The sequence below is a fragment of the Chlamydotis macqueenii genome, chromosome 3 (genome assembly GCF_036417535.1).
Source record: "Chlamydotis macqueenii isolate bChlMac1 chromosome 3, bChlMac1.mat, whole genome shotgun sequence".
In the NCBI taxonomy this organism is placed as follows: Eukaryota; Metazoa; Chordata; class Aves; order Otidiformes; family Otididae; genus Chlamydotis; species Chlamydotis macqueenii.
The window spans coordinates 114,915,432-114,931,239 of record NC_141558.1 but is presented as its reverse complement, the minus strand read 5'-3'; the positions used below and the strand labels follow the sequence as shown (position 1 = coordinate 114,931,239).

At 38.1% G+C, this 15,808-nt stretch overlaps 2 protein-coding genes across 8 annotated transcripts in view; one reads left to right on the top strand and one right to left on the bottom strand.

Moving 5' to 3' along the window:
- SHLD1 (shieldin complex subunit 1) overlaps window positions 1-15,808 on the top strand; it is a 112,140-nt gene that overhangs the window by 83,251 nt on the left and 13,081 nt on the right. The window lies entirely within an intron of this gene.
- TRMT6 (tRNA methyltransferase 6 non-catalytic subunit) lies at window positions 429-15,650 on the bottom strand. Of its 2 annotated transcripts, none has more exons than XM_086745511.1 (11): window positions 15,542-15,650; window positions 13,263-13,390; window positions 12,736-12,845; window positions 9,791-9,882; window positions 9,619-9,702; window positions 8,157-8,281; window positions 6,543-6,907; window positions 6,218-6,303; window positions 2,827-2,929; window positions 2,625-2,711; window positions 429-1,217 (listed from the first exon to the last, which is right to left on the bottom strand). In XM_086745511.1, exons 1-11 carry the CDS (start codon window positions 15,640-15,642, stop codon window positions 1,044-1,046), a joined length of 1,455 nt encoding a protein of 484 aa, XP_086601637.1. In that variant the 5' UTR covers window positions 15,643-15,650; the 3' UTR covers window positions 429-1,043. The 2 variants fall into 2 exon arrangements, with proteins under 2 accessions (XP_086601637.1, XP_086601638.1); XM_086745512.1 differs by lacking the exon at window positions 429-1,217 and adding an exon at window positions 1,246-1,548.

The window sequence follows — 15,808 nt, the reverse complement described above, 5'->3', positions numbered from 1 at the left end:
TTTACAAAGTCTGATTGCTTGATCCCAAGGCTCCAGATTCCCACTGATGAGTAAGTTCAGGAATAGAAGCCAAGCCCTGCTGGCTCTTCAAGCTCCCATAGGGGCCAAAAGCTCCCCACTGGGCGTTCAACAGAGTGCAGCCAGCCAGGGTCTTGTCCTCCTAAAGCCTCTGCTAGACCTTTTTATTTCCAAAAAGAGGGAAAAGAAAAAAAAAAAAGGAAATAAATCTTGTTAGGAAAAACAGCCTGCAGTTTAATTGAAATGGCAAATGCGAAGTTTAAAAAATTAATAAAAAAGCTACATGTCATGAAAGATAGAACAGTAGAATAAATATATATACAAAGAGCAGTTTTCAAAATAGTTGTATCTTAAAACAACAACATATAACAACTCTCAGGAAAATGACAGGCAATACTAATAGAGACATGCTGTTTAAATATTTGGTACTTTAATTATAAACATGCACTTTCTCTTCTGTATGTATTTCAGGAAAACATGGGGTCATGCTGTAGAGTTCTGGTATTGGTATTCTAGTTTTATTGTTCCTTTGGAAAGAAAAGTGTATGATTTTTGCTGTTCATTCCACTTCCTTAAAAAACTGAACACAGGCGAGTTCCGTGTCCAAAGGGGGAGCACATGACTATGCAGAAGGTTTTACCCCGCCGCTGTCCTGGGAAAATGGGAAGCTAAGTGAGATGTGTTGATTCAAACTCAACCTTTTTGAAAACTCCTTTCATCATACCCAATTTTGGCAACAAACAGAATGCCTTCACTGATGCTTTATTTTCTCTTGATCTTCTTTTCTTTTTGAAGTCAGTGTGTCTTCAGTGGGATGTTTGCTTCCAAGGGTTTTTCTTCTTATTCTGATTGTGTAAACTGGTAAAGAGCGAAACAATCCTCCCTGCCACGCAGTTCTGCTGCTTTTGGCTGACAGGTGTATGACAGGTGCAATTTCTGTGCTGTCAAGAGCACAGAAAGTGTACTTGTTATTTTACTAACAGTAGGACTCCTGAGATGTAAAAAACAAATCAATTCTTCAAATGTTAACAATGAAGGTCTTGAACTTTGCATCTTTTGGATGATGGCTCTTCCATCTTCAGTGCTTCTAAATGACTGGCATCAGATTTGCCCTTATCCAAGACAACAGTTATACCAGAGAGAAGGTACCCTCCACCTCCGCTCATTGTCAGTTTTGGATGGCTTCGATCTGGTAAGACCTTTAAAAAAAAAAACAAAACCCAAAACAAACAAACAAAAAAACCAAGCAAAAAGGTACTTTGAATCTGCACATCAAATTGTGTAATTGAAGCTTACGGTAAAAGATGTGATTTTTTTTTCCAGCCAAAACAAAGAGCCACTTGGAAAGTGTATTTATCTTTAAAGGGAAAAGTATCTGCATGCCAGAAACCAGTTACAGAAACACCTAAGAATACAGGCTGCTGCCTTACAGATTACTTCTTCATGGCATCTTCATCAAGGTTTGGGATCCATGAAAAGTCTCATTAATGTGTTCAGAACTGGCATACTTCGCAAGAAACCACAGCTGGTCTAACAGAACAGCATTAAGGAATACAGTAATTTCCAGTTCTGTCACAGCAATTTCCGGTTCTGTCACTACAACCTTTACCTAGCTACTCCTAAGGTAAGACACAGCAGCGAACCATCACTTTCAGCTACATGATGCTTTTCTGTAAAGGCTTTCTCTTCAGTTACGCTTCCTCCTGGCTTTGACTGTCATCACAGGTCTAAGCCGATTTACGCGTGTCCAGGAGAGGGTGCAGTATTGTTCCTAACTGCACCTGGAGACCGCAACCCTTGCCAAGCATAACCTGTGTGAACATCTTCATCTGTCAATCTCCTACTCATTCCCAATTTGTCTGCCTGAGCAATAGTCAGTAATCATGGCCACCCCTGAATTAAATAATGTGCTACGTAATAGTTCCTTATGGACTCCAGAAGCCTACGAGCAAGGAGAAAGTCAGTGAAACACAAAAACATCTTCAGGGGTGGTGAGCTGCTTAGAGATCAGCCATGCTTCTGCTTTGTCATAGCTGAGAGGGTGCTCCACATTTGCAAACATCTTGTTCAAACAAAGTTGGTCTGACATTTAAGAACTGACATTTTTCACTGTGGAGATGTTTTCCCCCTCTCATCTTGTTCAGTTCCCAGACTGGAAACTTCTTGTTGCTTTAGTTACAGGAAATTTATTATTTGAAGACAGTGACTTTGTAAGTCACCATCATTCTTAACATGACAATTTTTTTTTCAGCTATCAGACCAACTGGAAATGAATAAACACTTGTAGCATTTCGCTACATCTCTCTTGCATGACATCAGATTGTCCCTCACTTTAGGCTAGCCACTAAAGCAGCACAACTACTAAATCTGTCAGCGTGCTACAAATATTTCAGCAAATGTTTAAATGAAATGCTTTGTAAGAAGAAAATAAAGTATTTCCATTTGAAATGGTTGCAATGTCTTCAGAATATTTTCCCACTGCTCTCAGGTAAAACAAATGCATGAGCTTATACATAATTTCAGCCAGTCCAAGAAACTTATTTTCAGAGAGTGTTTCGCTCCCCAGTATTGACGCAGTTTTGACAGTGGCTTACTGCAATCCTTACCTGGTAGTTTCGTAGCCAGGTTTCAGACAGCTTTAGGTTAATAACACCGCCTCTTTCCCTCAGCTTTGTGTAACACTCTAATAATGGCTTAAAAAAAAAAAAACAAAAAACAAAAAAACCAAACAAAAACCAAACAGCAGGTTATACAGCAGAATAGTCTCAAACTTGAACTGTAACAGCTGAAGTAACATACTCGATTTACCTCTTTATACTGGCAGTAGACAACAAAAGGCCTTGAAGGAGCAACAAATTCCAATAAAGTAAGTAATAAAGGAGTGGGATGAAACTTGCTGGCTACAATTAAGCTGCAAAAGAAATTTCATGCGCCTTAGTTTTCTGCTTCTAAAACCTATTCATGAAGTGACATTTTCTCCTACTTAGCCCAGCGATCAATTATAGCTTAAATGTTGCTAATCAGCATGTTTTCATGGCTCTTAACAACTCCTCAAATACAAAAACAAATCACCATTTCCTACTTGCATAATTAAGAGGCTAAAATACTTGTTCCCTAAAGTGCAGTATATTAAACACATTGCAGAAGCACTCATTCCAGCTGCGTTGAGCTCCACAACAATCTTTAATGACCCAAGAATTTGCATGCTGTTTTCTCCACCCTAAGACCATTGACCAAATATAATTTAAATTTTGTGACTGCAAATTGTTCCTTAGAATGTAACCTCAGTCACGATTCTTTAAACCAGGTAATCTTAATAAAAATATGTTTTTATATTAAAAAGTTATCATTTAAAGAGAAAACAATCCCTCAGTTGGCATGACTAAAAATCTTTTTTAAAGAAATTATGTCCATGCCAACTTAAAGGCTTCATATTTTATTCTTCAACATCATTTTAATATCACATTGTAACTAATACTTACAGACACTTAAGATTCTCTACAGGTATCTAGAGTTTTTATTAAAGAAAAAAAAAAAACCACTGCTAAACCACACTGCAAGAAATGGTTAAGATTCAGTGAGTTAATAAGTTGTAGTTGTGCAGAAAGAATGGACCAATTAAACTACTTTTCCAGGATACGGTTATTATATGAAAAGACCCATCAATTAATTAACATTTGTTCTCCAGGGGAATGTACAGCACTGGAGACACCATCAAACTTACCTAATCAAAGGGAGGTAAAAATTGATGTGCAATTTTCCAAACACAATGGAGACAAAGAGGTGAAACAATTCTGTTACAGTTGTTTCCATTTCAGTTTTCTGCCGGCCATGGCCTTACAGACTACAAATTTAACCCAATTCTGGACTTCAAAAAATTTGTGCTCAATAATTAACCAAGTGGACCATAAAGAAAAAAGACTGCAGACTGTGCCTCAGAAGCCTTTGAGTGCTGCAGTGACACTGCCAGGAGCTCTGCCAGACAACAGGAAAGTGAGAAATGAGAGCGACTGTGAAAAATAAAATTCTGTGCTCTCATATGGCAGCACATATGCTGTCAGCAGGTAGTCTGCCCAGTCACAAAATTAATGAAATGGGTGTGAGGCGAGAAGGAGGAGGTAGAGGAAGGACAGAGAAGGGTAGAGAGGGGCTGTGGTGTAATTCTGAACACATGGAGTGTCTATAAACCAATTTCTGGTTTCATTGTATCAGAAAAATTCAATAGTCTATCTTAAAAAAAAAAGTCATCTTCAGAAGAATACTGAATCCCTCATGAATGTCGTTCTTTTCCCCCCCTCAAAGACCTATGACAGACTTCAACTCTCATAAATGGAATTGAACAAATAGATGTAGGGATAATGAATATTTCACCACATAAGCAGCATAGAATACATAATGTCAATAAAATTTTTATCTTCTGCATTAAGTAGTAAATATAGTAAAAAATTCAGGACCTCAAGTAGTAATTCTCCTAAAGCTGGTGCCCATCTTTACCTAATGACCAAGTTTTCTTTACCTTGACAGTAAATTCTAATCTTTCTCCCCACCTCCAATGTTAACCAGCTTTTACCTGTCCTTTCCTTGTTTCTTGCAAAACAAACCAAAATATTAACTTCCCCGCCTGCTTCTACTCACGTGCCAAGTTGTTAGCTTGAAGCATTTCTAGACTCCATGCCAATTTTTCCTGGCTTAGCAGTATATGTGCCCCTTGATCTAAACAAACGATGGGCTATAAAAGGCAGGTGACTAAAGGAAGGTGATCCTCACTGAGCCATCTGGGCCAGTGCCGTAAACTTCTGGCAACCATAAACTTCTCTTCCCCTCCCCCCCCCATCATGCCAAAGACTTCCTAAAGCAAGAAATCACTCATGCCTTCAAATATATAATTTGTTACAGATTTCATGCATTACAAAGGACAAAAGTAGTATACAAGTCATTGAGAACAAATGACAAGAGATTGAATAGGTTTCCTTGAACTCAACTTAATCAACAGCCAAACATACTATTTTTCATTACAGGAAGAACCAGAACATTAAATTTTGCTTTGCCGGGCCACGCAGAGACATTAATTATAATGATGGGTGCAGAAGAGAGCGGTAAAACCAGAACAAAACACTGCTACTGTTTAGGCAGCTTAATGGTCATCCGCAGGCATCACCGGCAGTGCTGCTGCCGCCGAACAGACGTGCGGTACTTCTACAAACTCCCTTTAACATTTTATTGCTTCACAGAACACAGAATGACCTGTCCCTGCATCTTTATAGAAGAAGCTAATTCTACCACCTAAATATACTAGGTGAGATACATTACTAAAATGAATGAGCATGAGTTCAAACATTTCATAATAATAAAAACCAGAATTACACAGGCATTTAAACATAACCAATAAGTGTGTATCAAAATTTAGCCAAGCAGAACAGCTTTATTCCCAGTAAGCCAATATTCTTAGGAGGAAAAAATGAATTTTATTAAATTAACTAAATCAATGTTACTTGATTAACTCAAATAACTTCAGTATTTGCTAGGAACATAATGAAAAAGTCAGAACGATAAAATGCTCTTAAAGTACTGGGGGGGTGAATTTCTAGGAACATGTTTATTTTATTTCTTTTAAACTTCTGATATTAAATCTCCATGTTAAATTGTTCTTTGGGAACAACTGATCCCAGCTAAAGCAGGTAAAGCGAAGTTATGTGTTTCCTCCTGTGTAAAAAAGAAATGAGTTTCCAAAAACAAACCAACCAACCCTCCTAAACACCAAACTTGAATAAGTTATTTAATAAACTTTAATTTAGAAAATTAAATAAATTTAATAAACTTGAAACCTCAGGTTCTGCTTTGCCAATTAGAATCCTGTGATTTTTATCGGCAGTCATTTCGTATTAAATTCCACCTGGATTCTGTTTATCTTTGGACAGAACAGATGAATAGATAGATATATATTTTAAGTTTACTCATAGCTAGTCAGAAAACTGACTTTTATATCATGAAACTTCAAACCATTTAAATAACAGCAAAAATCTCAATCAGGTAAGAAACACACAAGACTCAAGACACACCTGGGTTGACCACTTGCTTGTAAACATTAAGGAAAAAAATAGGGTATTTTTAAAACAAAGCTTTTATTTTTTTCAAAGGAAATTATTTTCTGTAGGTGTGTTTTCAGATAGAGGACCTTTCTGACTACAAACAAACTCACCCATCAGCATTCTTCTCTCTCAACAAAGCAGCAGCTTCTATTAGCTTTTTCCTTTTCTCCCATTGTTTTCTTTGCTTTTCCCGAACCTTTGAACAACAAAACAAACAGTTCGCACTTTAACTGGTAATTATATATTGGATCATACTGCATGGACTGAATTTTCATTTTTTTGCATCTCAGATGGCTTAATGTAAGACAAGAGACAACTTCCAGGGTTCCATTTTAACACCTGAGCAAGTTGTATTTCAGCATGTCTGATTCACACAGCAGAATTTTAAGTACATAGATGTTGTAAAATGTGAATAGCCACAATAAATATTCTTACATTTTCTTTATTTTCTTTTTCTTTGTTCTCTTTAAATTCTACATCTTCAGCATTCATGTCTATTGTTTCTTGCTCTTCTGTTCGGTTGATCTCCATAGCTGTTTCAGTAGCAGATTCCTCTTCTGCTTCCTGTAGGGAAGTCTGCTTCTCATCACTGAATCCATTGCTTTCTTCTTCCACTAGTGCATTATCTTCAGGTTCTGAAGGCAGAGTCTCTGTAGAAAATGTCCCAGAGAGGAGACTATCCACTTTACTGAGAGGAAATTCATGAAGATTATCGAAAAAAAGTTTTGGAAATCCAAAACAACTGGTAGCAGCTCTAACAGGTCCCCCTCCTGGATACATCTGAATAATGGATCCATAGCCTACGAGAGCAAAAGAATCAAAAACACATTGGAAAGCCAGAATTTCTTAAATTGTTTAAATTTTCTAAATTTCTAAAATGCTTAAATGAAGGATTCATATAAGAACAGGTAAGTAAATTGCCTGTTTTTAATCTAACCTTCATCAAATTTAACAGCCTACTGAAGTATGCCTCAAGGTAGAAAATCTTTATTGGAAGGACAACAGTTACTGCAACTCAAAAGGACAAGGTAACTCAAAGATTACAGAAGTAATAAACGTGTATTTAGGATTAGCACGGAACAGGTAAGCAGTGACAAACTGTTAGAAAAGCTAATTTAATGAAGAATTAAAAGACAAATTTTCTACAGTATTTGTTACTTATAACTACGGGGTGGTTTTGATAAAAAAAAAACAGCATGAATAGGCATAGAATTTCTTTGACATCCAGAATCTCTAGGAAGAGATGTCAGATGTTTAAACATACTAAAAAGAACTTTTCAATAGTTATACTGGAATTGCATCTTATTTACTTCAGAAAGTATGCTTATGGCCAAAAGTTGCTGAAACAAAAACAATTTATAGTACAACTGCCTGTGCGCTTCTCAGCCAACAGACAGCACATCTGGGTGCACACTACATCACACTTCCTACTTTCCAGGATTCTGGAATATAATTGTCATCTCTGTCTAATGCTTTTGAGTGATTAACAAATGAAACTCACTGAGTCTGAGAAATAAAAAACAAGTCAAAGCTCTCCTAGAAGATGCTCAAGGAAATGTGATATACTACTTTTAAAATACACATTTTGCAGATGGTAAATCTCCAGCACAGTGAACAAGAGGAATGACATTTTCAGTGCTGGGGGCTGTCTGAATTCCAGTGTTACTATTCCTGTTTTCTGCCATTCACTTTTCTGGATTTCCCAGGTGTCTGGGAAGAATCTGCATGCAAGCTCCTTACAGCCTTTTCTAAATACAATGTCATTATGCTAAGAGAGAAACTAAAATAGACTGACATACAGTAATATCAACTTTCAATTTCTTAATTTTTAAATAGTGAAAAATAAATCCAACCGAAATACACAAAATACAACCTTTTCCAATGGAACAACAGGTCTCTCTTTGAATACTGGAGGCAGTAAAAGTAGATTTTAAAAACTGAGAAAGTATTTTGAAGTACTGCCTTTTAAAAGTATCACAGAGATGCGTATTTCTTAAGTTTTGAGTAAGCCCTCAGTCTGTACATTGCTAAAGCTACGGTGTCACGTACCTCCCATTCGCTCCATCACCGCGCCCAGCACAAGGCCTGCACATGTTTCCATTACAATCATCTTATTGCCAGCACGGATGTTTCCTAAAGTCAACATCTGAGCTAGGGTGTCATACCGCAAGTGGCTAGAAGACAGAGGGTTTTAAGAAATACCAAATTAGTTTTCTTACAGTTAGAAATACTGTGTATTAGCTCAGGAGCCTGTTAAAAAAAAGTTGGATTACAGGTAGGTTTTCAGGAACAGCATCAGTGGCCTTCAGTCACCATGCAGAAACATAAAATTAACCATCTGAAAATAAAGAAGCACTGGGACCAGAGCCAACAAGAAATTAGCAGGGAATGGGTGTTTAGGTTTACAAACGAAATAGCAAAAGTAGGATATGAAGCAGGGTGCACATAATAAAGCGCACATCTCATGCTGTGCCAGTCCGACAAAATGTTTCTTAAAGCTCTTCTCAACTTTTTGTTGTTCTCTCTAATAGGTCAGTTTTGTAAAGGACAAATGGTATTTGAATGTATTTCCTAATCCAACAATGTATCCTCAGTGAGGATACATTTTCATCTGTTTTGCAGTAGTAGCAGGCACCCCTGCAATCCAGGCTCAAAACCTGCTCCTTGCAGAGGGGTTCGACTAGATGAGCTTTAAAGGTCCCTTCCAACCCAAACCATTCTATGACTCTACAATTCTACAACTGCAGCACATGCCCTGACGAGACTCAGTGATGGCCAAGGAAATTACAAATAATCTTAACAGATAAATAAAGCCAAGTGAGGGAGTTGGGGGAAGCAGAAGGAAAAAGGCTTGAGAAGCCTTAAATAACATAAATTTGAGGTTTTAATTCTTAGCATGTTAGATCTACTAGTACTACTTTAAAAACAACAAATCAGTCCATCTTAAACAATGTCTGTAACAATGTATCATTTAATTTTGGTAAGTGAAAATCAAACGTGGCTACATCTCTGTCCTTGTTGCCCCCTTACTCCTGCCCCTCAATGTTAATGACGTGCTTTTAAATTCTGGAGACTTCTGACTGCAAGAAGATTTTGAATCCCTAACACATTAAAGAAAAAAATTCCTGCTTCTGATAGGTGGCTTGTTATTTTGATTACCGAGCCAGAAGACAGAGATGATATGTCACTGATCAAAACCAGGTGAGAGACACCTCTGACAACGCAAAGAGCCTCTGTCTACACAAGTAATTAGCAAGATGGTGGTGGTAGGGAAATGGTAAAAGCTAATGCTGCCTGCAAAATAGTTTTCCTCTTTGCTGCAATAGCATATTGATTTATTTTCTGTATCACATCATTTTTCATTAATTTGCAATCTTTCCATTAACAGGAAAAAAAAAAAAAAAAAAGAAGAAACGTGAGTATTACATGCTCTGGTATAATACAATATTTTGAAAAATATTAAAATATCTTTGTGTTATAATTTGTAAAAAGAAGCAAAATGAAAACTTACTTTATTTTTCCAGGTTCCCTTGCATAATACATTGTTGAAAGAATGCGAGTGGATGGTTTTACAATTGTAATAACTGCCTCATATCTGTAACAAACACACAATAATAGTCTTATTTCAAGCTCAACAAATTAGAGAACTACTAAGTATTTCCCAGATTTTAAAATTCACTTACTTTTTTTTCTTCTTCTTTATGTATTTATCTTGAGCAAATTCTGTCTTGTCTCTGAATGTTGTACTGTTCTCTATTAACTGCTGAACTATTTCCTTGGAAAAGACAGTTTATTTTTATTATAGCTGGTATTTATTTCTCATTCTTTTCATATATAGTATTTTTTAAAACAGTGAAAACACTTTCTTACAGTAGTGGCATGTATACCATTAACTTCTATTGAAATTAATGGTAAATTTCTACTAATCAACATCAAAAGCAAGGTACTACCCTGACTATGAGCAGGAAATTAATCACACATTTCTGTCTCTACGTGTTCTTGAACTACATAATGCCAGCATAAAAATGACAAAATTGAAAATGCTTCTCCTGGAAAACAGGGTATTTTGTAGGTGCCAGAACTAACTCATAAGAGAGGGCAGACTCTTAGCCAGAAATGAGGAAAAAGCAGGATTCTTCCTTTCAGCATCAGCAAGTCATTGCTTCAGCCCTTACTGTGAAGCCTCAGTACCTACATATTCTTATCCCATGCTGAATGTGAATGAGTCCACCCTGCTTTCTCTAAGTGATTAACTATTTTAAATTGAATTTATTTAGAAAGAGGCAGAATTATGTCTATTGGCAGTTATTATGGGACAACTGACATATCTTCTGTCAGTTTAACATTCCCCGTAGCAACTGGACTGCGTGACAGTACCCTGTGTGAAGCTACACAAGCAACAATATTTTACAAAACCAAAACAAGGAATCTTATGTCATACACAGTATTTACTTTAATCCAACTTCCTCTTTTGGTCTCTTGTCTGCCTTCAGCATCTCTATCTCTGAAGGTATTTTTTTTCCATCCTGTGCTAGCTCTTCCTCTATACTCTGGCTATTTATCAGACATGTCCCATACCCCATTTATTTTCTTCTGCTTCCTCGTGTGCTATACTCCTGTATCAGCCCCTTGCACGACGTCAACTCTTTAGTATTTACTATCATACACCCCCTGACTTCTTCCTACTCTAGCTCCCAGGTTTTCCTGGAATTCCAGTTTTTGTTTCCTCGTCTCTTTCTCCTAATCTCCTCCCTTTGCTAATCCAACTCTTCCTCATGCTTTCCAGTTCCAGTTGAAGGGATCATCAAGACCTCCAACAAAAAACCCCTTCCATTGCTCAGGGTTTATCCCCACGCCTGCAATACAAGAACAAATGCTGCAGAGTTCTATTTTGGCTGTTGTGATCAAAGCAGCTTAACTGCTAAAACTCTAAGTTTCTATTAAACATGCAGGAAGAGCAATAGTACAGCATGGCCTCGCAAAAGTCTGGAGAGGTTGTCCAGCATTTTCAATGTGGACACTGCATCTCCCACTGCGCTGTAAGAACCTGCTCCAAAATACAGTGGTGCAAGTGACTCTCACTTCTCGCTTGCTATTGCTGCTTTTCAAGCCATTATTTCTTAAAGTCCTTCCAACACTTAAAAGGTACTGTTAATCAAGTGAAACGGCGTATCTTTCTTTGTTTGCCTTACTCTTGGAAGCAGTTAAATGCACTGTCTGGGTTGTTTGGATTATTTTGTTGGGTTTTTTTGTTCCTGTAAAATTTACAGTGAGGAAACTGGGGAATATTTATCTAGAGTAAGCAAAAGCCGAAAGGAAGCTGCAGCATTATGGCCTTGGGAGTACATGTCACTTCATGTCTTCATCCTAACACTTATCCCTCAGGGCTCGAGAAGGATTTGGGAAGTGATGGGAAATCAAAACCTCCCTAATGCTGAGGTTGTTTTATTTCAAATAACAACTACCTCTAACCCGAGCCTGCATCACAAAGACATGCCATTCACAAACATGAGTTCAGATTTTACCAGACATTTATGGAAGAATAATAGCTATTGCTGCTTATATAACGGTCTAAAATGAATATTCAGCTACAGTTCAGAAAACAGAGTTAACAAAGTAGGATATTTAATAACCTAAAATAACAGTGTGGTAGATAAGGACACACAGAAAAGCCAGAGTGATCTTCTGCCACAGAGAATGAGAACGAATAGAAAACATGAAAGCTGTCACACTGATTAGTACATTCTTCTCAAAGAGGTAACACCGCGAGCATCACAACCATGGAAACAGAAGAAACACCATTCTAAACTCCTTGGACCCATCATTATTATGCAGGCAAAAGCAGAACAGCTGCTCTGAAGAGCAGCAGCAAACAGCAAGACAAAAACAGGAGATGAACTTGATGTAAGCATGAGCAATTTCTTATTTTTATTAGAAAGGGTAATCCAAAGACGGGAGAGAATTTTGCCTGATAGCATGTGCAAAACAGAACTGGCTACAATGGTTTATCAACTTTTAAGACGGCCTCACTTCTTGTTGACAAAGTGCGGGGTAAAAAACAATCCATTTTCTAACAGACCAGAACCGATCTCTTGAAAATATTCTTAGCGTTAGAGGTGTAGATAAAAAACAGGCATCACGTGGTTGGTAGGTACCGCCGGGATGCACACCGACAGTGCATTTGTTACAGTGCTATTTGTTAACACGTTGGTGTTTATCCACAACCTTTCCTACACCTTTGATAGTTTAATTATTGCACGATTTTAATGTGTCTGTAATACAGAAATAATATTTTGAATCTTATAAACAAACAAAACTGAAATGTGATTATGTGAGCTGTATTTCCCTAACAGTTTCAGCATTTCTTTTTGTCTGTTAATGACTTCTGATGCTATAAAAATTCACATTTTACTCTCTACTGACAAAGTTGCCAACCTTACATGAAGTTTTCTCTGAAAATAGCCCTTGCATCTTTGTAAAAACAGATTTTTAGGAAAAACATGACTTGAGCAGAAGAACAAAGAAAAAGCACGGAAGTCTAGGCACTGATATAAAGAATAGCCTGTTTCATAAACTAAAATATAACCATCAAGGTAGCACAGAAATGACACCAAAACCTTATTTTTACCTGTCCTTTAATACCCTTGTCCTTCAAAGCCTTTATGTCATCATGAGTCAGTTTTTGAGACTTTCCATCGTCAACTATGTTACGATTATCTGTACCTGCTTCTTTTGTTTCTAAAGGAAAAGGATATAGATTTGTAAAATCTAGCTCTAAATATCTTCAAATTGGAGAAACAAATTATTTTAGTTTCACAGAAAGCAGACTTCTCAGGATTAAACCCACATGCTTCATGGCCTTGCAAAGTACTGCCTAAGCAATCAATGAAATGTAACATGTAAAATACACCTTAGCATATATATTCACCCAAACTAAAGTTCAAATTTTCTCCCACATTAAAAAGCTCATTTGTTACAGGACTAGTGAAACAGCAGGTCAAGGCAACATCATGCACTTTTAGGACAGAAAGAATATAAGTAACACTAAGTTAACAGATTATTAATATGAAAGCTTTTCCATCATCTTTGGTATTATCAGAGAAACAAAATAGTTGGAACTCGTTTTTCCAAACACCAGTCAACCCTCTTTAATACCTGTGGTCGTCTCTTCCACCTCTTGCTTTGGCTGGAGGTTTCCACCACTGGTTACTTCAAATGTAGTTCCATAAATGTGTCCAATGGCATTATCCAGATAGAACCACTGCTTCTCAAAAATAATTTTTCTGAAATAATAAAAAAAGTTAATGATATTAAAAGCATTATTTTTACTACATCTCAAAGCCACAATAATTGAAAATCATCTATAGCTTCATATATGCCATTTTTATCTATATCGTTGAAGAAAACCAGAACAAGAGTAAAACGTAAAATTAACCACAAAACCACATTAAACTGAATCTGGTTAGGAAAAGAACAAAGAACTTAAATCAATCATACAGTAAGGAAAAAAAAATTCTCAGTTCAAAATAATTCTAAAATGGCAGATAAAACAAGGCCAGAGCACTTGAATCATACAGTACAATTTTTGACAGAAAGTCAGAACAAGGCAAGGAATGAAATTAATCTAAAGTACATTAAATCTAGGCTCGGCCACGCAGATTAGTGCAAAAAGATGAGCATGAACCCGTGCTTTGCAGAGCTCCTTTGAAATAACACTTGTCAAAAGACTACGAAGAAAACAGACAGCAGAGAACGTCATGCAATCCTAGAAAATTTTAACACAAAAAAAATTTAAAGAGGATTCTATTATCCTGTACTAAGAGAAGTTTGCATTTTTCCTTCTTCACACTAAAAAGGACCCACAAAGCCTTTAACTTCCAGGCTGGCTGACAAAAGTTTCCTTGCTGACCAGAGAAATGCCAATCTTGCCAAATGAAACAGGTACCAGTGTCTATGCCACACTCTCATTTGAATCAAAACTTACCAAATGAGCTCTTATTATGCTGTTATACCCGTCACTAATTCTGAAGCTAAGCAAAAAGGTAAAGTTCGTTGTTATTTCTAGTTTTCTACTGACTGAAGAACACAATTCATACATATATTTTACATGTGATATTATTTGTATCCCCCAATACAATCTAGAATTTAAATAAAGCAGAAGAATAAAACTTTTGTCAGAGACGTTATCAAACACTCTTAATAAAGAAGTAACATTATACTTGCTCACGTGAAGTCTATTAATCCCTGCCAACCCAGATTTTAAAAAGACTAACACACCTGAAATGACTGAAAAGAATTTAGATAGATGAACCACTGTGTGCATGTGCTCAGATTTCATTTTGATGACCATTCTAAACAGAATATCCAGCCACAGCTATTCTCACGTGTTCTTGGGAGTGTCCTTACCCTCAGATTATAGAAAAGGAAAAATTAACACAGCAGTTATTTAATTTCCTGTGCCAACATTTACTCTTTGACGTTTTTACTCTCTTTTATTACAGGGGTTTTAAACAAAAACTGCAGAGGGACCTAAGAACATATCTTGGCAGGCTGACGGATTAACTACCTGACTTCTGTGCCCGATTCTACTGGTGAACATTAAGCCTGTCAATAACCAATACTCCCAAATTCCTTGGTCCAAGCTATGCCATTTTTAAACCAGTCTCATTCAAGCATAGTACCTTTAATTCTCCATGCTACTGAATCAGATGTCTGGCCACATTACCCAATACTGACTTCTACACACTGCTTTATAGAATTGTCTGCTGCAAGGGGAAGAGCCCAGGCTGTGTCCACTGATTACAGTATTTCCTGCTCGGGTGCAGGTGCTTCTTGCTATGCCAATTGGTCTAGGAAAAAGAAATAGGAGATTTTTCATAGCATCTTCTCCAAAGCAGAAACCGTCCAGAACTGACAGCTACGTCTTCCTTCAGTCTAAAAGTGAGGAGAGCACTGAAGCCAGTCTCTATTATTAACAAGGCAATGCTGCATCTGGCAGAAATTACATGCCAGAGTGAAGTAAGTATGACGAAGACACGCTTCTCAGGCTGCTGCGCTTTTTCTCCTATTCAATCGGCGTCAGTTTGACAACGACAACACAAAAGCATCTTAAATATCTTCCAAATTCCTATCAGAAATCCAGCCAGGAGATCTTCCGTGGTCTTTTTTTTTTTTTTTTTTTTTTGGTCTTAAGAACCGAAGCAGCATTAAAATCTTTCACGCTCCCTGTCACACCGGCCTAGCGAGGCCGTTATTTCTGACTAGCCCAGCAGGAAAGCTGCGAATCACACCGGCCGCACCGAGCTCCCACCTCCCTCCCCCGTTCCCTCAGGCCCAACCACCGCTGGAGCCGCCGCCTCACGGGGGAGAGGGAGGGGAAGGCGCAAACCTCGGCCGAGGAGGGAGACGACAAGCGGGATGGAAAGCCCCCTCACCTCCGCCGGAGCACGGGTACCGCTTTGAAGACGTCGTCCCGCTTCAGGACGGCGCAATCCCCCTCGCAAATGCGCGGGCCCGGCCTCCCGCCGCCCGCCATCACCGCCGCTCGTGCGCCCTCCGCCGCCGGGGTGGCCAGCGCGCATGCGCCGCCGGGCCTCCGCATGCGCCGCTCTCCCGCCAATGGTCGGCCCGGACGAGGCCCGGCGGCGCCTGCGCGCTGAAGCGTGGGGCGAGTGTATGTGTGAGATCCCCCCCCCCCCCAC

Bases quoted from the DNA above. Each gene is read 5' to 3' on its own strand.
- TRMT6 (XM_086745511.1), bottom strand. From the start codon at position 15,642: ATGGCGGGCGGCGGGAGGCCGGGCCCGCGCATTTGCGAGGGGGATTGC. The intron at 9,703-9,790 runs GTAAGTGAATTT...TGTTTGTTACAG, and splicing joins ATAAAGAAGAAGAAAAAAAA to ATATGAGGCAGTTATTACAA. The intron at 8,282-9,618 runs GTAAGTTTTCAT...TCTGTCTTCTAG, and splicing joins AGGGAACCTGGAAAAATAAA to CCACTTGCGGTATGACACCC.